Below are 22,997 nucleotides of genomic sequence, written 5' to 3'. Positions count from 1 at the left end.
TTTAACCCGTACTGTATTTTAAGGCTATTCTGAGAGAAAGTATTGTCATTAGCTCACTTCTGATAAATATAAACCTTACGGTGCTGGAAAAGACTCTTGAGAGTCCCTTGGACCGCAAGATCAAACCAATCAATCCTAAAGAAAAATCAACCGTGAATATTCACTGGAAGGACTGATGTTGAAGCTCCAAACTTTGGCCACCTGATGTGAAGACCCAACCCATTGGAGAAGATTCTGATGCTTGGGGAAATTGAGGGCCATAGGAGAAATGTGCAGCAGAGGATGAGGTGGTTGGATGGCATTACCGACTCAACAGACATGAGTTTGAGCAAACTGCAGGAGACAGTGAAGGACAGGGAAGCTTGGCGTGCTGCAGTTCATGGGGTCACAGGGTCAGACACTGACTTAGCAACTGAACAAAAACAATGCTTTACATTATTTGAAAATTTGAAATAAAACATAAAAGCAGTATTAGTTTAAAATACACTTTTCTAGACTATACATGCTTCTTTCTTGTTAAGAATCTGATTAGACCAGGAGACTGATTATAACATTATCTGTCTACCATCACTATGCCCTCAACAGATTGTGCTAACTCATACTTCAAGTAAGTGAAAGTGAAGTCACTCAGTTGTGTCCGACTCTTTGCGACCCCGTGGACTGCAGCCCACCAGGCTCCTCTGTCCATGGGATTCTCCAGGCAAGAATACCAGAGTGGGTTGCCATTTCCTTCTCCAGGGGATCTTCCTGACCCAGGAATGGAACCCAGGTCTCCCGCGTTGCAGGCAGACGCAGGCAGATGCTTTAACTTCTGAGCCACCAAATTTATTTACAGTTACTTCAAGTAAACTGGTACTCAAATGAATCTTCAAACACAAATAGGAAATCAGTTGTTTTAAAGTAGCATTTGCAACGTTTTTGGAGATCTACCTTAAGTATTAAATACTTGTTAGTGGCATTATCTAGGTATTCTAGGTATGATAGCATAATCTAGAATTCATCTGGACTTACACAACAGGCAATTTCTATAACTGCAATCTTATTTTGTATTAAATATATCTAACATATATTTACAGTTCAAACCATACAATTAACAAATGCAATATGCCACCTCATGAGCCTCCTGTGGCATGCTCCCTTAACTGTATTCCTCTGCCTCCCTGCCTCCAGTACTATACTAAATGTTGTTCATGACTTCCTTGAACTTTTCCAGGGTTTTCCTTGTATTGGAATCTCTAATACAGTTTCAAAATTTTGCCTGTTTTGGAACATTATATAAATAGAAATATACTGTGTGAATGTTCTGTGACTTGCTTTTTCTAGTCAACATAATTTTAAGATTCATTTATGTTGCTGTGTGCAGCTAGAGTTATCTTTTCAGTTCGAGTAGTTATTTTCATTGTACAGATGTCCTACTATTAATCTATTGTCGGTGGTCATCTGTGCTGTTTCTAGTTTTTTGCTACTAGAAATAATGTTGCTATATACATTCTTGTAAAAGCCTCCACACACAAAGAATCAAGTTTCCGTGGTGTATATATATGCACATTTACTTTACAAAGTAATGCTAAACTGTTTTCCAAAGTCATTGTAACAATTTACATCCTTTCCAGCAGTACTCTTCATTGCACCATATCCTAGCCAACACAGAACTTATCAAACTTTTTTTTTCCCCTGGCCTATATACTAAGTGTGAAATGGCACCTGTGATTTCAATATGCATCTCTCAGATTCCTAATGAAGTTGAACATTTCATGTACTTATGGAATATTTTTGTATGAAATATTAACTCATGTCTGTTGCCCATTTTTCCACTGGATTTTTGTTATTCTCTTATAGAGCTGTAGTTTATTATATATTGATACTATCTTTTATTCGTTTTATGTGTCAAGTATTTTTCCCCACTTTGTTGTTCAGTCACTCAGTTGCATCCGACTCTTTGCAATCCCTGTCCTTCACCCATCTCCTGGAGCTTGCTCAAACTCACATCCACTGAGTCAGTGATGCCATCCAACCATCTCACACTGTTATTCCTTCTCCTTCTGCCTTCAATCTTTCCCAGTATCAGGGTCTAACAAGTCAGCTCTTTGGCAAATCCCCACTTTGGGGCTTGTCTTTTCTCTATTAATGTGTCTTTAATGAACAGAAGTTCTTATTTATGTTTATCAATCTTTCCCTTTATGATTTGCACTTATATCTTAAGAAATCCTTGTCTAATCCATGGTCATGAAATTATTTCCTATGTATTTTTTCTTAATAGTCTAGCTTTGTCTGTCCCATTAAATCCACATTTAATCCACCTAGAATTGATGTTTATGTGTAGCATTAGGTAAAGAGTTCATTTTTCTTTTTCATTATAATCTTTACAATTTCCATCTTAGCATAAACTCTAGTTTTCATTTATATGTGGTTTCTGGCCCCTCTGTATTGTTCCAGGGCCTATTAATTTATTGCTGTATAAAGTTTGCACTATCTTATTACAGGTCTTGGTATGCGACAGCAACTCTTCCCTTCCTCTTTTTTTTTAATTTTTATTAACTAAAAAAAAAAAAAAAAACGTATTTGGCAGCACCAGGTCTCAGTTGTGGCAAGATGGATCTTCTATCTTCATTGTGGCATGTGGGATCTAGTTCTCTGACCATGGAACTTAGCCGGGCCCCTTGCACTGGGGACAGGAGTCTTAGCTACTGGACCACCAGGGAAGTCCATATTATTTGCTTTTAATTCCACATAAAGGTTAGAAGCAGACTGTAATATACAGTAAGACTTGACAAACCTCTTGAAATTTTAGTTGGATCTGTAAGTCAATTTGGAGGGAATTGTTATACTTACATTAAACCTTCTGATTCACGAACATGGGTTTGTCCATTGATTTGAGTCCATATCAAATCAAAAGGACTCCAAATATTCAAAACTTGCTTCAAAAGGACTTGCACATCTTTTATTAAATTTAGTACTACTTAATCTGTTTCTACACTAATGTTCACAGAGCTTCATAATCTTTTGACTCTAATAAACTGTAGTCTTCCACACCATCTCCTATCTTCTATAAGTAATGACAACTAAGTCCCACTGTCACAGTCTCTATATCGGCTCTTTTGACCCAAAAGTGGATTACTGCTTTGCTACTGAATCTTCCTAAATTTCTCTCTTCACCTATAAAATGAGGAACTCCAATGGAACTGATTTCTTAAAAATACCACATGGGACAGTGGCCAGTAGATGTCTGTCACTTCAACTGCTTTCTTCCAGACAGCACATGGTTTTGTGTTCTCATGCTATTTTGTACTCTGTAGTCATTTTGAATATTCATCGGGTATAAATTATTTTATTTCCTCTCAAAGGACAAAATGAATATCCCTTGGCTTATATATCCTTTCTGAATGCCACATATAGCACAGAGTGGACACTCAAATGCTAAAAAAAAAAAAAGGCAATTCACCTAGGATTAAAAATAAAACAGGTATTATGTAGTTAAGTCAAATTAAGCCCACACTCTTACACCTACCCTGAGAATTCTATTCAGAATGGCATTAGAATACTATATACTCTTGAAAGAAAAGTAAATATATTCTCCAAATAAATAATCTACATGTAAATACAAAATATGTAGGTACAAAATTCCTTCCCTTCAAGTAACACTTTACAATATAAAGTTTTATACCTTTACAATATAAAGATATAAAATTTTCTTAATGGCTTTCATCAGAATCATCAAGAGTATTATTCTCATCATCACCTGATCTTTTGGTTTTACTGTACTGCTGTGACTTAACAGGGACAACGGCTTAGAAAAGAATCTTTCAGATCTTGGATGAGAGCTTGGCTTGGATTTTTCAGCTCTTGAGTTTGCTCTTAATTGGTATATTATTTGGGGTCTGAATGCGTACACTTAACTGTTTCCTCAATTATAAGACGAAATTACTAAATTATGACTTACCGTTTTATTTCTTAAATAAAATTATCACTAGATGGCAGCAAACATTGTTAAGATATTTTTAAAACTAAATATTTTAAAATATTATACTGTTAAAAAAACACATTTTTTAAAAAGATACCAATTTTCATATCTAAAATCAGTAATTTTAAAAGCATTCATTATTCAAAAGGAAATGGAGAAATATCCATTTTCACATACAGCTGTGGTCAGAGGGCAATTTTATGTGTCAAAAACATCAACTGTTCATATTTACTAAATCAAGCACAAGAAACTACTTTCTGGAGAATATGTGCATTTATAATTACTCATAAGAATATTCATTATAGTATCCTTTATACAAGTCAAAAATCTAGTGGAATAATCTGAGTGTACCCAATGGTAAGAACTGATTAAAATGCCCTCCACCTAACCTAGCTATACAGTCTCTATAAAACTCATTTACACATTCGTATAGAAAAAATTCGTACTAATTACACAAGACTCAGTGTGTGTGTTCTGAAACTACACTGATAGTATTTCCTGTGATTTCATGACTTAATATTATGTAAAGCAACAAAATTAAGAAGAGGTGGCAAGAATACACAGAAGAACTATACAAAAAAGATCTTCATGACCCAGATAATCACGATAGTGTGATCACTCACCTAGAACCAGACATCCTGGAATGTGAAGTCAAGTGGGCCTTAGAAAGCATCACTATGAACAAAGCTAGTGGAAGTGATGGAATTCCAGTTGAGCTATTTCAAATCCTAAAAGATGATGCTGTGAAAGTGCTGCACCCAATGTGCCAGCAAATTTGGAAAACTCAGCCGTGGCCACAGGACTGGAAAAGGTCCATTTTCATTCCAATCCCAAAGAAAGGCAATGCCAAAGAATGCTCAAACTACTGCACAATTGCACTCATCTCACACGCTAGTAAAGTAATGCTTAAAATTCTCCAAGCCAGGCTTCAGCAATATGTGAACCGTCAACTTTCAGTTCAAGCTGGTTTTAGAAAAGGCAGAGGAACCAGAGATCAAATTGCCAACATCCGCTGGATCATGGAAAAAGCAAGAGTTCCAGAAAAACATGTATTTCTGCTTTACTGACTACGCCAAAGCCTTTCACTGTGTGAATCACAATAAACTGTGGAAATTCTGAAAGAGATGGGAATACCAGACCACCTGACCTGCCTCTTGAGAAACCTATATGCAGGTCAGGAAGCAACAGTTAGAACTGGACATGGAACAGACTGGTTCCAAATAGGAAAAGGAGTACGTCAAGGCTGTATATTGTCACCCTGCTTATTTAACTTATATGCAGAGTACATCATGAGAAACGCTGGGCTGGAAGAAGCACAAGCTGGAATCAAGATTGCCAGAAGAAATATCAATAACCTCAGATATGCAGATGACACCACCCTTGTGGCAGAAAGTGAAGAGGAACTCAAAAGCCTCTTGATGAAAGTGAAAGTGGAGAGTGAAAAAGTTGGCTTAAAGCCCAACATTCAGAAAACGAAGATCATGGCATATGGTCCCATCACTTCACGGGAAATAGATGGGGAAACAGTGGAAACAGTGTCAGACTTTATTTTTCTGGGCTCCAAAATCACTGCAGATGGTGAGTGCAGCCATGAAATTAAAACACACTTACTCCTTGGAAGGAAAGTTATGACCAACCTAGACAGCATATTGAAAAGCAGAGACATTACTTTGCCAACAAAGGTCCATCTAGTCAAGACTATGGTTTTTCTGTGAAGAAAGCTGAGCACCAAAGAATTGATGCTTTTGAACTGTGGTGTTGGAGGAGATTCTTGAGAGTCCCTTGGACTGCAAGGAGATCCAACCAGTCCATTCTAAAGGAGATCAGTCCTGGGTGTTCTTTGGAAGGAATGATGCTAAAAGCTGAAACTCCAGTACTTTGGCCACCTCATGCGAAGAGTTGACTCACTGGGAAAGACTATGATGCTGGGAGGGATTGGGGGCAGGAATAGAAGGGGATGACAGAGGATGAGATGGCTGGATGGCATCACTGACTCGATGGACGTGTTTGAGTGAACTCAGGGAGTTGGTAACGGACAGGGAGGCCCTGGCGTGCTGCGATTCATGGGGTCGCAAAGAGTTGGACACGACTGAGCCACTGAACTGAACTGAACTGAACTGAACTGGAAGCAACAAAATATGAGTGCAAACACAAGTGGTTCAAAGAAAACTTCATTAAATGCTTTGGAAAGACTGGCTAAACATGAGTCATTTTAAAAATCACAGCTGATAAAGAGAGACATTACATAATGAGAAAAGGGTCAATTCTCCAAGACACATAACAACGCTTTATGTGTACATCTCTCACAACACTGTCAAACTACATTAGGCAAAAATGGTAAAACTCAAGGAAAAATAAAAATCACAGTTCACAGTGTCATACTTCACACCCAAAGGATGGCTATTATAAAAAAAAAAAAAAAACGGAAAATAAAAAGTTTATTCAAGATATGGAGAAACTGAAATTCTCATGCATGGCTCATGGAAAATATGAAACAGTACAGCTGTTGTGGAAAAGCTTCAGGGTTCCCCAAAAAGTTAAATATAAAATTACCTTGTCTGTGTGCTCAGTTGTGTCTGAATCTTTGTGACCCCATGGACTGTATAGCCCACCAGGCTCCTCTGTCTGTGGAATTTTCCAGACAAGAATACTGGAGTGGGTTGCCATTTCTTACTCCAGGGGATTTCCCAACCCAGGGATAGAACCCATGTCTCTTGTGTCTCCAGTATAGGCAAGTAGTATCTTTACCACTGCACCGCATGGGAAATTACAGAATTATCATGTGCGTGCATGTTAAGTCACTTCAGTCATGTCTGACTTTGCAACCCCAGGCTCCTCTGTCCATGAAATCCTCAAGGAAACACTGGACTGAGTTGCCATGCCCTCCTCCAGGGAATCTTCCTGACCCAGGGATTGAACCCACTTCTCTTACAGCTTCTGCACTGGCAGGTGCGTGGCTTCTTTACCACTAGCACCACCTGGGAATTACTATAAAATTCAGCAATTCCACTCCCATATATGTATCTGAAAGAACTGCAAGAAGAGATTTAAACAGATACTTAATACACTGATCTTCAAAGCAGCATTAGTCACCACAGGCAAAAGGTGGAAACAACCCAAATGGCCAAATTGATAAACGAAATGTGGTATATACATACAACACAATATTGTCTTAAAAGGAATAAAATTTTTATTCACGCTACAACATGCATCCTGAAAACTGTATGCTAAGTGAAATAAGCCAGCCACGTAAGACAACATATTCTGTAATTCTACTTATATAACGTATCTGGAATACACATATTCATAGAAAGCACAGAAGTTGCCAGGGAGGGTCTAGAAGTGGGAGAGGAATGGTCAGTTATTGTTTAGTGGGTACAGGATTTCTTTAGGATGAAGTTCTGGACATGTACAGCTTCCCTTGTGGCTCAGCTGGTAAAGAATCCACCTGCAATGTGGGAGACCTGGGTTTGATCCCTGGATTAGGAAGATCACCTGGAGAAGGGAAAGGCAATCCACTCCAGTATTCTGGCCTCGAGAATCCCATGGACTGTATAGTCCATCAGGTCACAAAAAGTAGGACACAACTGAGCGACTTTCACTTTCTGGACATGTATAGAGGTTATGGCTGCATTGCACACTGTGAATATACGTAAGGCCACTAAAATGGTTTAAATGGCCAATTTTCATTATTTTGTGGTGGTGGTTGTTCAGTCCCTAAGTAATATCCAACTCTGTGCAACCTCATGGACTACAGTAAGCCAGGCTCCTCTGTCCTCCACTGTCTCCCAGTTTGCTCAAATTCATGTCTGTTTAATTGTTGATGCTACCTAACCACCTCATCCTCTGTGTCCCCTTCTCTTGCCCTCTATCTTTCCCAGTATGTCTTTTCCAATGAGATGGCTCTACGCGTCAGGTGGCCAAAATACTGGAGCTTCAGCATCAGTCCTTCCAATGAATATAGAGGGTTGATTTCCTTTAGAAGGGCTTCTCTGGCGGCTAAGAAGGTAGAGTCTGCTTGCAGTGTGGGAGACCCAGGTTCGATCCCTGGGTCAGGAAAATCCCCCTGAAGAAGGAAATGGCAACCCACTCCAGTATCCTTGCCTGAAAAATTCCATGGACGAAGGAGCCTGGCAGGGTACAGTCCATGGGGTCACAAAAAGTTGGACACAACTGAATGACGTCACTTCTCTTTTTCTTTCCTTTAGGATTGACTGGTTTGATCTCCTTCCAGTCCAAGGAACTCTTCTCCAACACAATTTGAAACATCAACTCTTCCACTCACTAGCCTTTATAGTCCAACTCTCACATCTGGACAGGACTACTGGAAAAACCATAACTTTGATTATATGGACCTTTGTTGGCAAAGTGTTAACTTTTTTAATACATCTCGGCCTGTGTAACTTTCCAAGGAGCAAGGGTCTTTTAATTTCATGGCTGAAGTGACCGTCTGCAGTGATTCTGGAGCCCAGGAAAACAAAATCTTTCACTGCTTCAATTTTTTCCCCTTCTGTTTTCCTTGAAGTAATGGTACTGGATGCCATTATCTTAAGTTTTTTAAATGTTGAGCTTTATACCAGCTTTTTCACTCTCCTCTGACACCCGCAAGAGGCTCTTGAGTTCCTTTCTGCCATTAAAGTATCATCTGTGTATCTGAGGCAATTGGAATGGTTTTAGTCACTGCTTCCTGTGTATCTGTCCATAGACTCATCTACTAGAACTAATCCCTTCAATCTATTTGTCACCTCCACTGTATTACTGTAAGGGATTTGAATTTAGGTCATACTTGAATGGCTTATGTGTTTTCCCCTACTTTCTTCAACTTAAGCCTGAATTTTGCTAAGGATCTCATGATCTGAGAGTTCATGATCTGAGCCAGTCAGCTCCAGGTCTCATTTTTCCTGATAGTACAGAGCTTTTCCATCTTTGGCTGCAAAGAATATAATCAATCTGATTTCAGTACTACTATTTGGTGATGTCCACGTGTAGAGTCGTTTTTTGCATTGTTTGAAGAGTGTGTTTGCCATGACCAGTGTTTTGTGTTGTATACTTTAAAATTTGAAAGATGCTGAATTCGCTCTTATCACTGTACTGTCATAAGCTTAACAGGATAATGTGGTAGACCTAAACTTTCAGGATATTCATTCATTATTTATTGAACATCTACATGCAATTTATTTATGTAGGCACTTGAAACTTCATATGCCTTACAGTCTTACATACAACAAACGTAACATATTGTGCTAATATTATGTATTCTTAGCTAAAAAACACTTTAGAAAAAGCAGAATGAAGGAAGACAGTGGGTTCTATTCAATACAAAGGAGAAAATAGACCTCATTAAGATGACACTGTCATGCAGATATCCAAAGCATTCCAAGCAAGGAAAATGGCCTAAATGCTGAGGGAACATTTGCTGTTGTTCAGTCACCAAGTCATGTCTGAGTCTTTGCAACCCCATGGACTGCAGCATGCCAGACTTCCCTTTCCCTAACTATCTCCCAGAGTTTGCCCAAGTTCATGTCCATTGAATCAATGATGCCATCCAACAATCTCACCCTTCGTCACCTTGTTCTTTAAGAATTTTAGAGGAACACACCTGGACTGAAAAGGGAGGCCAGGGTACTTCCCTGGTGGTTCAGTGGTTAGGACTCCAAGCTCTCACTACTGAAAGTCCAGGTTCAGTGGTTGAGTGGCCAGGGAACTAAGACCCCACAAGGCATGTGATGTAGCTGAAAATAATAAATAAAAAGGAGGGCCAGAATGGCTGGAATGCAGTGAGCAGGGAGAGAGGTACTGGGAGGTCTAGCCAGAGAGGAACTAGGAGCCAAATCACAGAGGAACATTTTAAGGACTGAAGCTTTACTCTAATAGGAATGGGGAGTCATAGCAGGACTTTGAACAGAGATATGACAGAAACTCTGACAGCTGTGCCAAGAACAGACTACAGGGAGGCAGGAGCAGAAAGCATGGAGACCTATTAGGAATCACTCCAGTGATACAGGCAAAAAATTAAAGTAGTGGGAGTGGTAATTAAGTTGTCAGATTCTAGATATAGTAGACAAAAAGATTTCTTGCTGTACTGGCCGTAGGGTGTGAGAAGAGTCAATAATTTCAAAGTATTGGCCCTAAGCATTTGAAATGATGCTGATGCTAGTTGCTGGGGCTGAGCAGGTGGTGGGGAATGCACAAGGGTAAAAGAATTCAGCCTTGGCATGTTATCTTTGAGATGCCTAGCAGACATTCCAGTAGAGATGTCTAGCTGCCAGTTAAGCCTCTAGTTGGAGAAAAAGGTCTGATTAAAGTCTAGTAAGGTTAAAATCCTCTAAAATTAAACAAATGTTCTCTGAAACTTAGATTTAAAAATAAAACAGCCTAAAAATCTTTTAGGTTTCTAAATCCTAATTTTAGTCAGATATCATCTGCTTTAAAGACCATCAAAATGGCAAAAAAAAAAAAAAAAAAAACCACTATCCAGGAGGGTGGCTTAAATATAAAATACCAGCAATTTGTTATATTGCAGATATATGGATTTATTATTCACACCATACACAACAGTTAACAAACCATAAGTCAAACAAAAAAGACAAACTGCAAAGTCTTATAAAAACTGTGTTTTATTTTCAATACAAGATAAATACCATGCTCGTTACTAGTGCAGTTTAAAGGCCAACAATGGCCATATAGCAAACTGCTGAACAGTCACCTAAATGCTAAAGAAAGAAAAGACAGAAAGTAAACATTAAACACAAAATTGCAATTACAATCATTTTAATAAAATGGAATGAGCTTTTTAATAGAAGCTAATATGGAAGTCTATTTCTCATGGACATCAAAAAGATGTGTTTATTTGATCAAATATCACCTTACCTTTTGCACAGAAATTTTATTGTGAAGTCACCATAGAGTCAATAGCTAAAATTTTAAGACTTTCTTTGGCCTTCTGGTATTAGATAAAATTATTTACAAACCGTGGTTCAGTAATTCACGTATACTGGTAATATGATACAATTTTTTGTTAAGGGCTTTCCATTAAAAATTGTAAAACAACTTTGTAAGGCTGTACAAGGCTGTAAACTACTTTGCTAATATATCATGGAATGAAGAGGAAGGAGGAATAATAGACCTTTTTTTTAAGGCTAAAGTCATCAATGTTATAGATGCATTCCTTAGAACACATTATGATTTACCCCAAAGGATCTTTTCCCATTAAATACCACCTGAGTACTACAATTTTCAAAGTAAAAAAATAAACATGAATTCACCATTTTAAAATAATTTAACTTACAAATGCTGGGAAGGATTACGCAGTAACAATGAGACGAAAAGAACACATCTTCCAAATGAAATGTTTCCACTAAAGGCAGGGTCTGTCCAATTATGAAACTGATGTAAAACATTTACATCTATGGCAGGAGTTTTAGGATACTCCCACATGAAAAACTCTCTTAAGTATTTACTGTCTGCAGATACCGTTTCAAGATTTGTGTGACTTCAATTAAACTCTACTTAATATTTTTAAAAACTCCCATTACAAGAGGCTAATTAACATAGCAGGAAGTCTTTAAAACATTAAAATCTACATAAACCTAACCAAGTGTTTATATGTCCCATAAAAAACCATAATAGCTGCACATTCAGAGTGAATACCAACAACCTGAAACTTTAAAGAAATTGGTTAAGACAAACCTAAATCAATCCAAACACAATACAACTGCCTATTGAGTATTTATAAAACTTCATATTACTTCTTTCTGATTCCAAGAAAGAAGAGTATAAGAACTTCCTCCCAGAAGCCTAGACATTTTAAAACACATTTTCTATTTCAGCTTACAATTATTTTAATCCTGAATCTTTTGAAATCTCTAAATCAAAAATCTCACATTACAAACACAAGGAATGCTATATTTAAGGCCACATCTTAATAAATTTATAATTTTTGGTTTAGTGTTTATTAAAAAATTAGTCTAAGGCTTCTAAGAGTCAAGTTGCTAAAAAAATAAAACACATACACCAGTGTTTAAACTGAAGGTTAATGTAGAAAACAACAACACAAATACTGTAGAACAGAAAAATAGAATGTTTGCTACAAAAATCCCACTTAATATATTTCAGCACAAAAAATGTCTAATGTGTACAATGGATAAGCGTGCACTTAAAAGTACATACAACTACAGGAAACATTACAGATGGCCATGGGATGCAAACGAACTTAATGGATAAAATTTAAAAGGCAGTTATATGTAAAACAGCTAGGATCTCAATACTGTGTTCTCAGTAAAGAATTAGAACATAAACTTCCTCTTAAAAAAACAAGCTAATGCTTAAAACACAAAAGTGAGGCCATCTTACAAGATACAGAAAACACAATGATCATTCAGGTATGAAAACCAAAATGTCGAGAGCACTGCAACAGAAAGTCTTGCAGTAGTATCTCATTGTATAAAACAGTATGTATTTAGGTTATTGGCACATTTTAACACATAAAGGAAAAAAAGTCTTTACCATTCCAATTATTTTCCTCTTTCACTATAAAATGTTATACAACATTGATTAAAACCGCCATGTTTATTTTAAGAACGGACCATAAACTAGTAGAAAACAAAGTAATAATCTCCATAGGAGAATTAACTGAAAATAATACCTTAAGCTACAATCCATAAGTTTTTTGTGAACTCCAAATTGTAGTTAACTGCTTAAGAATATTCTAGGTAAATGGGCTAAATTATGATCATTAGCCACTGCAACTTACTCCAAATCTTGCTTATGAAAATCGACAAAACACTCACAAATTTATACTGGAATATCCTTTCCAAAACCTATGTCCTTTAACCAAAAGCACATTCAATTCAAAGGGCTGCTTCAGAAGTAATACCATCTAGGTGCTGTATCACTCATTCATAACTTTACCAGCTAAAAGGAATGTGACTGCATAGCACTAATAAATGCTATGGCTTAAAATTAAACTCAAGTTTTGATTTCATAGCCATTACAGTTATTATTAAAAAGAAATAAAAAAGATCTCTGGGACTCTTTTTTGGTGTCCATGTAAAGATGAATCTCTTTGGATTATTTTTAACATTAAAAAAGTTTTCAGTAACATCAGCCCATTAAAAAAGGGGGGGGGTATGAAGAATAAAACAAAGCTTGCATTTTCACCTTTACTGTTATACATTCATGTATCAGATAAAGACTTTGCAAAAACTGGTCAAATCTAAAGTTATTCCCTTTTGATGACACTTAAAAATAATAGACTAACAGCAAACAAGTATAGTACACTCACATTGTCTGCAACAAAAGTACGTAATGAGATCAGCCAAGCGGGGAGAAGAATGATATAGAATGAGCAATTTAAAGGGTTCCACTGATAAAAAAAAAATGAAAACATATATGAAGGATTTAATTAGTATAAAACTTCCAGTTTTCATTTCAAATTCAAGCACAGTTAAGATTTTTATGATTCCATTTTTAAACTTTTCAGAGAAAATTGTATCCTCATGGACATTTACTTACCTTTTAAACTATTAACTAATTCCCTTGTAATATTTATGTCCATACTTCTTCGCATTACGGCATTGTAATATTAAAAAAGCTAAGAAATAATAAAAACTAACACCACCTATACACAAAGCAAGAAAACTGATTTTGATACAACTTTCAAATGTTAAAAAGCCAACTGCGTTTTCAACAAGACAGAACACTTAAAAAATCATTTCTGAGAGCAAATAGTTCTGATGAACACCAGTGATTCCATGCATTTACCCTAATCACAAAATGTTTTAAAATAAAACTGGCAATATTTGGAGCAGCTAATTCTATAAGAGCTAGTACGATGGTGGACAACATGAAAGTGAAGAACTGCAGTTCTCTGGAGGGCTTCTAAGGTTGCACGTTATGTTATACCAGGGTGCTTCAACTAGCACTGTCCTAAAATTTAGCTATACTTTAAAAATGTGTATTATCAGAAGATCTCTCAAAGATAATTAGATTTTAAAAACATTAAAAACAAGCTTAAAGGTTTTAACTCAAATTTCTGAAGCAGTGATTCAGAATGACCTTCCTAAACTGACACTCTGCCTATGCTGATTAAGAACACATGCTAGCCAGGTGCTTTTAATGTGGGCTCATATGCAAGGCAGGTTTGGAAAAAACCTTTGATTAACTAGATAATTTTAGCGTGAATTAAACAGACTGCATGAATACACAGAACTCCTTAAACTGTGGAGACAGGTACACCTATAATCTCCCATTACACATACAGGAGAATACAACCCAATGTTAATAAGCCTCACACCCTTCAGAAGTCTATTTTCTGTAACTGGAAAATAAAACTAAGGCTTTCTTTACTCACATTTGTCTGCTGCACGGCTGCCTATATTTACATCGCCCATGGCTTCAAAAATAAACCATAAGCACTATCAATATAAAATAGCAAATAACCGCTGCATCAAATCAGAATTGTCAAAATATTTCTTCAATGCTAGCAGTTTACAATTAAGCGTTTCAGTACATGTGTCTTGTAATTAAGCTGCATTACTATAGCAAATCACGTGTAGGTTTCTACTAAAATGTTAAAATCACAAAATCTTTGTTGACCCCTAACACAATGACTGGATTGCTATGTCGTGAAATTTCAGTTTTTTACAAGTTTACATACCATTCAGCAAAGTCACAAGCTTAACTAGGTAAAAACAGCTAGAAAAGCAGAATATAGAAATATTAAATATCCAGGTAATCACCTATTCTAATATCAAAATCAAGGGCAAGAGACACTTAATTAGTATGTTTAATTCACTGAACGCAAGATTAGGTTGATGCATATCCAAAAACGCTATTGCAATGTTTTTTTTTAACGACAGTATAAATGTCATAGTAACATTATCTTTAGATATTGCTGAACACAAGACTTTCCCTGAGGTGTAAACATCAAATAACTTGAACAGCTTTACACATCAGCCCCATTAAACAGTTTATTACAACACTACATCTATTGTAATCAAAGTGGTGCTGTTTACAGACATTATCATATGAACATTTTTTTAACAAGAACAAACTACTATAAAACAAGCATTTACTTGACGTTTTTTTTTTCCAATTGCTTGCACATTATAATGGCCAAATGTATATAACCAGTAATAAAGTTGCAAAAGCTTTAACTTTTTAAATCACACAGGTTTCCTTCAAATAAAACAGTTAAGCAACATAAAAAAAAAGTAGAGCTACTGGTTACCATTTATGCAGATTTGCTTTATTCAGATCTATTCCTGTTCATTTTATCCATGAATCCTTACAGGTTCAGTTCAATCACAAGAAGCAAACTGCTGGATAAGCGTCATTTTTCCAGAAGACTGTTTTGTCTTGGAAGGTGTTCCTCTTCCTTCAGCTGTAATGTGTCAAAATTTATGATGTAGATTTTGCTATTCCCCATAATACACAGAAAAACGCTGGCTTAACTATACATACACAGTCGTGCATCTACGTCACTGTTACGTATTCTAACACAAAATAAGATAACTGAAACAGTAGCTGCCTTTGTGATGGAGAATGCTCCCAATTTCTGTGATGATTAAAAGAGACATTCTGATTTCCTTCTTCTTAAGTATTACTGCCTTATAAATTTAATGACTGAAACAAATGAAATTGTAGCAGCTACTGTTTCTGTGAAAATGGAAACATTTGTAAGTCATTTTCTAAAGTATTCATACTACAAAAATGGAAAATGCCTGTATGATTTTAATGTAAATATTTTTCATTCATCCACATAAATTCTATATAACTCATAAACAAATGAGAACTGAATATAAATGCAATAAATTATTTTACAAATTAGTTGTATTTGACAGTATACAGGAACTTCTGCAAATATAAATCAAACGGACCTCCATGTTACAAAACTTGTAAATATAAGCTCAGTATGCACATGTAAATAAATATGACATTCACGTACAAATCTTTAGACATATACAAATTTATAACAGTACTGTCACTCTATTTCACCTATATCAAAATATCTAATGTATATAAACTAAACCAAAACAAGCTAAATGGGAATCTACAAATTTCATTGAAAATTCACAAAAAGGAAAAAAAAAACCCAATAAATGAGATAAACTAAAATTTTTGGAATACATAAAAATGCAAACTTCAGGTAGAGGTTCACAAAGGAAACATATTCAATTAATGTGATATTAGTGACCACTGAAACACCAGTTATTTGAAATATAAATTCCAAGAGAGCATGTCAATAATAAGATGATGTAAGAGGCAAAAGGGCACAATGTTTAGTGACAGTCTTCCATAAAATTAAGAAAAATACTTTTTGCTCTACAATTAAGAATAATTAGTATTCTGTCACAACTAACTATAAATTTTCTTTCATGTCCTTTCCTTCTCAACTAGGGTGTAAGCATCTTAAGAGCATCAATACACATACTCACATTGCCTAGCAGTAAAAACCTAAATTTTACAACTGCAAAGAGAAAAGCAGACACTATAATCCTGAAACTTTTGAACTATTTTTATTTGCCCTTATTTTTCATATAGATACTTAAGCCTTTTTTAATGCTAACTTTTATTGTACTTTATCTTATGTTGATAAAGCTTTTGGTGGAATTATTTCATGGAAAAAATCTGGAAGATGGCTGGCTTTCACATATCTTTACTACTTTTCAGTACACTTAAACAAACTGGTATTGAAGCATTAAAGAGAGACAAGGCATATATTCTAACCAAAAAAAAATTAATAGGAAATTCACAATTCTTACTGTAAGAGAACACTATCGCCCTAATTATTCTGTCATACTGAAAGGGTTAATTAAGAAGGAAAAATTAAGTCACAATGAGCAAAACAAAAATACCCAACCCTTCCAAAAACCATATGGCATATTCTGCAATTTTATATCATTCTGAATGGAGAAGTTCTACTACTTTATATGTAAAGAATCCTGTTTGTGAAATTACAACATGTATCTTTAGGATGAATACATTTATTGTTTGCTTTAAAGATAAGACTTTTACTACTAATAAATCTCTAATTTTCACCATACAGACATAAAATCTGGGGGATAATCTGACAGTTTTTATTTCTATTTCTAAACACTTTACATGTATCCATTTGGAAATACAAATTTTACAATCTCAAAAAAAGGCAAAATTGAAGGCAATACAACCCATTTCCAATAACCCAATTCCATATTATAGTCTCAAATTTCTAGGCAGAAATCTACATAAACAAAGATATAAAAAAGAAGCTTAAAAGTAACAAATACATTCAGTGGTCATATTTTCAGAATACCATGCAGTCAAATCTATAATGTCAAAGCTACACAATGTCTTGCTTTAGCTATCAGTTATAGAAGGAAGATCTATGTAAACAGATGTAAAAAAAAACTGAGACAGATGGAATCTATGGCTCTTTAATGAGTATATAAAGTGATCACTAAGTTAAAATTTCAATACAGAGAAGCACCTGGATTTTGAGATAAACCCAAGAATGATGGTGTGGGTAGCCTATCCCTTCTCCAGGGGACCTTCCCAACCCAGGAATCAAACAGGGGTCTCCTGAGTTACAGGCAGATTCTTTACCAGCTGAGTTACCAGGGAATCCCAAGATAATTTAAGATCAAGTCAGTATTAACAACTCAAATAATGAATGCTTCTGTTAGAAATTTATCCAAGAAAATGTACTGGTATCAGGTACTTCATCTTTCATGAAGTAACTGATCCATATTAGATATGGATCTTTTACAGGTTTTCACATTAATATACTGAATTTGAAGGATTCTAATTTATTAACTCAGTATAATAAAATTCACTTTTTATCTGAAAATTTCAGAGAGGAATGGAGATGAGGTGGGCAGAAGACAGAGAAGTATCTAAAACAACTCTTTAAAATCAACATCCCTTCTTGCATTGACTAGAACATAGTACACAAAATCTTGCTTATGGTAGATATTTACAAAAAAACCTCCTTACTACCAAAACATTTTGTACTTTTATCTTTCCACTTCTAGAGACAGTACTTACCTCATTTTAACTAAAGAATTTTATTACACTATGAAATATAACATGACTGCTGCTCCAGGCAGTCCACTAAATGGCAGAAATAAACTTCACAAAGAAATACTCATCTTTGCTCCAAAATCTGACAAAATGGCCATTTCAAAATAAGCTGTGATTTAGAGTTAAAACATGCTACCACCAAGGCATTATATTAGTAAATCTGGATAGCATACATGACACCCTTACTCCTTTTTTGGTTATTAGGCTTCTTTTAAACAATGGTAACTGTTCATTCTAATTAAGTATTTATTCAAAACAATCTCACAAACTAAACCAATGGTAGCAAATTTTACACTGAAATGAAGGTGAGAGATCAAGGTGACTCACATTGGTACTGATTTTTTTTTTTTAAGAAACAGGGAACATTAATTATTTGTAAATAAAACCATATTCTTAAACCACAGTGAGCAAAACACACTACACATACATTCTAGGGATCACTTACTACCTTATTTTCACTGCAATTAACATATCTGTGTAGTCACACAGGTTTTGCTACTTCTACTAAAAGCAAGGAAAATTAAAAGTGAGAGGTAGCATATCCAGATGAAGCAGTTAAAATATATGGGGAAACCATAAACACAGGGATGGGTAATATTAGTGATCTCAGATGACCTAAGAATTGCAGAAATAATTTTTAAATCTCATCACCACCGGTATCATTCATCAGATAATTAGAAGTACTTAATTTTCAACTAAGACTCAAAGTAACACTAACTTTTAAGGAGATAAAACATCTTAACATTTAAAAAGAACATTCGATTCTTTCGGCTTTTTTGGTTTGTTTTTCCCAAATTAATGCAAAGCTAAAAAACTGAGTAAGGAATGTAAAACACCCTAAATCTTATACAATGACAACAAAATCTAAGATTATAATACTTACGATAGGAGAAGAGAAATCATATAGCAAAGGAAAGAATAATTATTTAACCTATACCCCATACATGATGTTTAAAAATCTAATCAAAGGAATGGATAATGATTTGAGAATGTGTCAAGTCATGTGTCGGGAAGAGGAAAAGCATGAATAAAAAGTATTTTTTAAAAATCCTTTCATTACTCTTCAGTATACAAACAAAAGCAGAACCATTAACAGAAATTTGCTCAACAGGGTTGTTCCCAACAAGTAATAACAGAAACATGAAAGAAAATAACTTTGAAAATAAAATTATTTCTGTAAAAAGCATACAATATTAAAAACACTGAACTACTTTTGTTTTGCTCAGAGTGGTCTGAGAATTGAGGCAGAAATTACAGAATATGAAGCACAATGTATTTACATGCTGAAATTCACAATATTGATATTCTCATTAAAATATTATATATTTGAACTTAGATATTAAATGCTTTTAGAAAAACTAATACATTTTTTAAATGAGAGAATGCAATTAACATTACCAACAGTTCAAACACAAAAAAATTAAGATGGGACAGACATTAACAGCTTGCCAACATCATTAAGTTTCCAGTTAAATTAAGAACTTGCCCTTTTAGCCATTGATCACTTTAATAATAGGTCACATTATTGTTTTATTTGTATACAGACTTAACAGTGACATTCACTTCAGCTTCCAAATTACTCTTATTCCATTTAGTCCATTTAAGGTTTACATGAAAGTTCAAAAGGACTCATATTTTAAAACTTCTAAAAAAGGTCAATAGACCTTATTTTGATGGTGATTAAATATGAAAATATTTTTATTTGCTTAAGAAAGTTTTTCACTTGGATATATTTAATCCCAATTCCCCCCACCCCATTTATTCCATGTCTACATCAGCAATAAATACTTTTTGGTATATAGCAAAGGTACAATATTCCAGGTTAACAAAATTTTTTGCACTGGAAATGCGTATGTAAAATTTTGCTTGGATGAAGGCACATAACAATATTACAACTCAATTCTGATTATAATGTACAAACAAAACATGGGAATTTTGGTATGGTACACATCAGCGATTAAGAAAAAATGCCAACAATATTTAGTTTGCAAGTTAAGAATTCATAGTTAATGTCTGAATGTAATGAAACTCAAACCATGATATAGTTAGGTGTACCCATTACTGGAATGTAATGTTAGTTAATTTAAGGTATTTAAAATTAACACTGGGCTTTTCAGAAAGAGTTTACCTATCTATCTATGCTAGTTTAACTAAAACCAGTAAGAAAACCTGTTAATTAACTTTGGATATAAACTGGTTCAGAATGCCCCTAATGGGCATGTTCAGTCCTGGAGAAGACTGAAAAGGTATGCAAGTTCCATTCTCATGACTTCAGTAACTAGCAGCTTGTTGGTAACTGACAAAGTCTAAGTAAAAATATAACTTGAAGGACCTGTATCTTACTTTAAATGAAATGACTGATGAACATTAAGCATTTCACTAAGGTGGCCATAACTCACCTAAAGCAACTGATGAGCACTGGGAGTTTTTTTTAAGATGGGATTAGGCCCATTCAACTTGGGGAGAGGTGGGGGACTACATCTAAAAAATCTAATGTTTAGTTTTACATGACACAACATTCAATTCTTACATCCAAGAACAGTATCAATTCCAAAAAGCTTAGTTTTAAAAGTAAAAAAAATTTTGCCTTATATTAAAATAATGTTTTGAAAATCGTATTAAGTTCTATAATACAGTACATGGAGAACTATTTTAAAATTACAGTTTGATATATATTCAAGATGCATATTCAAAATGCAAGGAAAAGCATTCAAACTTGCCTTTCCCTTCAAAAAGCTCTTAAAACTGTAAATAATGATAACTTATTTGTAAACCACAAAAATAAGACTTACATTGCTTGTTTTCTAAGTAGTATTACTTAAAAAATGATCTCATTTGCTAAAATATATCTACTTTACTTAAAGAAACTGCTATTCTGTCACAGAATTACACACAAGTCTTTGGTTTTGCCCATAACAATCTAAACACTAACAATTACTGAATTTTCAAAAGTATTTACCAATTTTAGTTATGGAAAATAATCATGTAAAGAGTAGTAACCTATAAGGGATTTGTTTTAGTCTAATTTAATTTGGATATGCCACCAACCTATGAAGAAAAAAAATCTGTTTACAGAATAACTTTTGTGTCACATGCACAAGCCTTATAGTGCCCTCTTCCCACTCTTCACATGAATAAATGCTGTTCACAAATATAAAAATAAAATTACACGTGAAAATGAAGTATAAACAGACAAACTCTTCCCGCTTTATGAAAAATGTACACAATAGTTTTAAAATACAGAAAAAAAAGACACAATGATTATGGTTTATGAATGAAACATCAAAGAAGATTACTTCAAGGTTATTCTAACCTGAGATGTATGATTTGATACAGCTTAAAATTCTCTATATGGAATACCTGAATTCATTTTAACTGAGTAACTTTCTTATCTTCTTTGCAAATCAAAGAATACTGTTTCTTTTCTTTTAAAAACAAAGCCCAGATGGCAGGAAAAGTGTCTTTTCTTTAAAAAAAAAAAAAAAAGTTTTTCTCAATGCTAACAAACCACCTTCCAACTAGCAACAAGTGTCAGATTGTCTATAAAATTTTTAGGGATAAATAAAGTTAGTTCAAGGAGAGAAACTTTAAATTTATTTTTTGAAGTCCAAGCATATTATAATAAGAATTAACTCATATTTTATACTTTAAATCACATGCAAACTATGTATGTGATTAAGAGAATTCCAATTTTTAGATTTTAGAAGTAGACAATGAGTCCTCTTGATTATTTTCTTGCTTTCTTAGGATCATTAACAGTCTGAAACCTAAAAGCTGTAACTCAAACAAGCAATATTTAAGGATAAGAGGTCAAAATGTTTACCTGTCATTACTCACCTGTCATTTACCTCAGATGATTCCAGAAGATTAAACTCAGAACAAGTAGTTGGACGATATAAAATGTGGGTATATACTGTATAAACAATAGCCTTGGAGTTATAATTACTATTAATAATAGGTATGCTAAAAACAACAGGAACAAGGAATACCCACCTTCTAACGATGACGATACTCGCGCTCTCGGTCACGCTCTCGATCCCGGTCTCGGTCCCGGTCCCGGTGTCTCTCTCGTTCTCGGCTTCTCTCTCTGTAATAATCATCATGACGATCTCTACTGCGGGATTTATGACGCCGACTCTTTTCTCGTGATCTACTATGATCCCTTTCTCTTGATCGTTCACGTCTTCTAAAAGAAATTACTGGATTAATGCTCTCCATAATTAGCTTTAAAATTTAGTATTTTGATGTTTAAAAATACCCAAGGCAAAAAAGTAACCTACAAATATAGTTTAGACTAAAATATCCTGAACAGACAATAATGATTTATCAACTCAGCAACAACCAAGAACTAGAAATCCCATTTTAAAAAATATTCACCTAAAAATTGGGAACCAGACACATCATGGCAATACATCATATCATCTATTATAACCAGGAGCCTAAAAGAGACATGCAATATTTACTGAATGAAAAGCAGAAAGGTAAAGTAGAGAAAATCTCATAGAACTTGTGTTTTAACCAAAAGAATATATAGAAAAGTAGTTTTTTAGAAATAAAATTCATGAAATCACTCAATACACAATGAGACTTAACTACTTAAAATTATCACCCATTACTGTAAACATGTATGTAAATATTAATCTTACATTTATAACTAGCCAAAATATGGTTCATCGTAAGTGCTACCCTGCTAAGAAACTTTCCAAAGAAATATATACATATGTATGCTTTGGAGGATGGTAGTGCTGAGAAGCATGGTGGGACGCAAAGAAGAAACTTAGTAAACACGACCACTAGAAAAGATTGATAAATTATTCATACTGTTATTTAATAAAGAGAAACGCTGCATGAACTTCCTTTAGAAACAAACAAAAAACAGGTACGTTAACCAAAGTATGTATCTTAGAAATCCTACTAATCTAAGTTCTAAAATTCACAATTAGGAAATAACTGCCTATTAGTTTAATCCTTATTT

General features: G+C 34.6%; 1 protein-coding gene across 5 annotated transcripts in view; it reads right to left on the bottom strand.

The window, feature by feature from the left end:
• Positions 1-10,560: 10,560 nt before the first annotated feature.
• The window catches only part of CPSF6 (cleavage and polyadenylation specific factor 6), a 32,539-nt gene continuing 20,102 nt past the window's right edge, over positions 10,561-22,997 (bottom strand). For 2 of the 5 annotated variants that reach the window (XM_070370565.1, XM_070370568.1), the window contains 2 exons: positions 22,016-22,208; positions 10,561-15,344 (listed from right to left, as the gene is read on the bottom strand). In XM_070370565.1, coding sequence (XP_070226666.1) covers positions 22,019-22,208 — 190 coding nt within the window. In that variant the 3' untranslated portion in view covers positions 10,561-15,344; positions 22,016-22,018. Of the gene's footprint in view, positions 15,345-21,696; positions 21,936-22,015; positions 22,209-22,997 lie in introns of those variants that run through there. The other 3 variants (XM_070370567.1, XM_070370569.1, XM_070370566.1) reach the window with 2 other exon arrangements.

This window comes from Bos mutus, chromosome 5 (assembly GCF_027580195.1).
Source record: "Bos mutus isolate GX-2022 chromosome 5, NWIPB_WYAK_1.1, whole genome shotgun sequence".
NCBI lineage: Eukaryota > Metazoa > Chordata > Mammalia > Artiodactyla > Bovidae > Bos > Bos mutus.
This window is presented reverse-complemented; position numbering and strand designations above follow the sequence as displayed.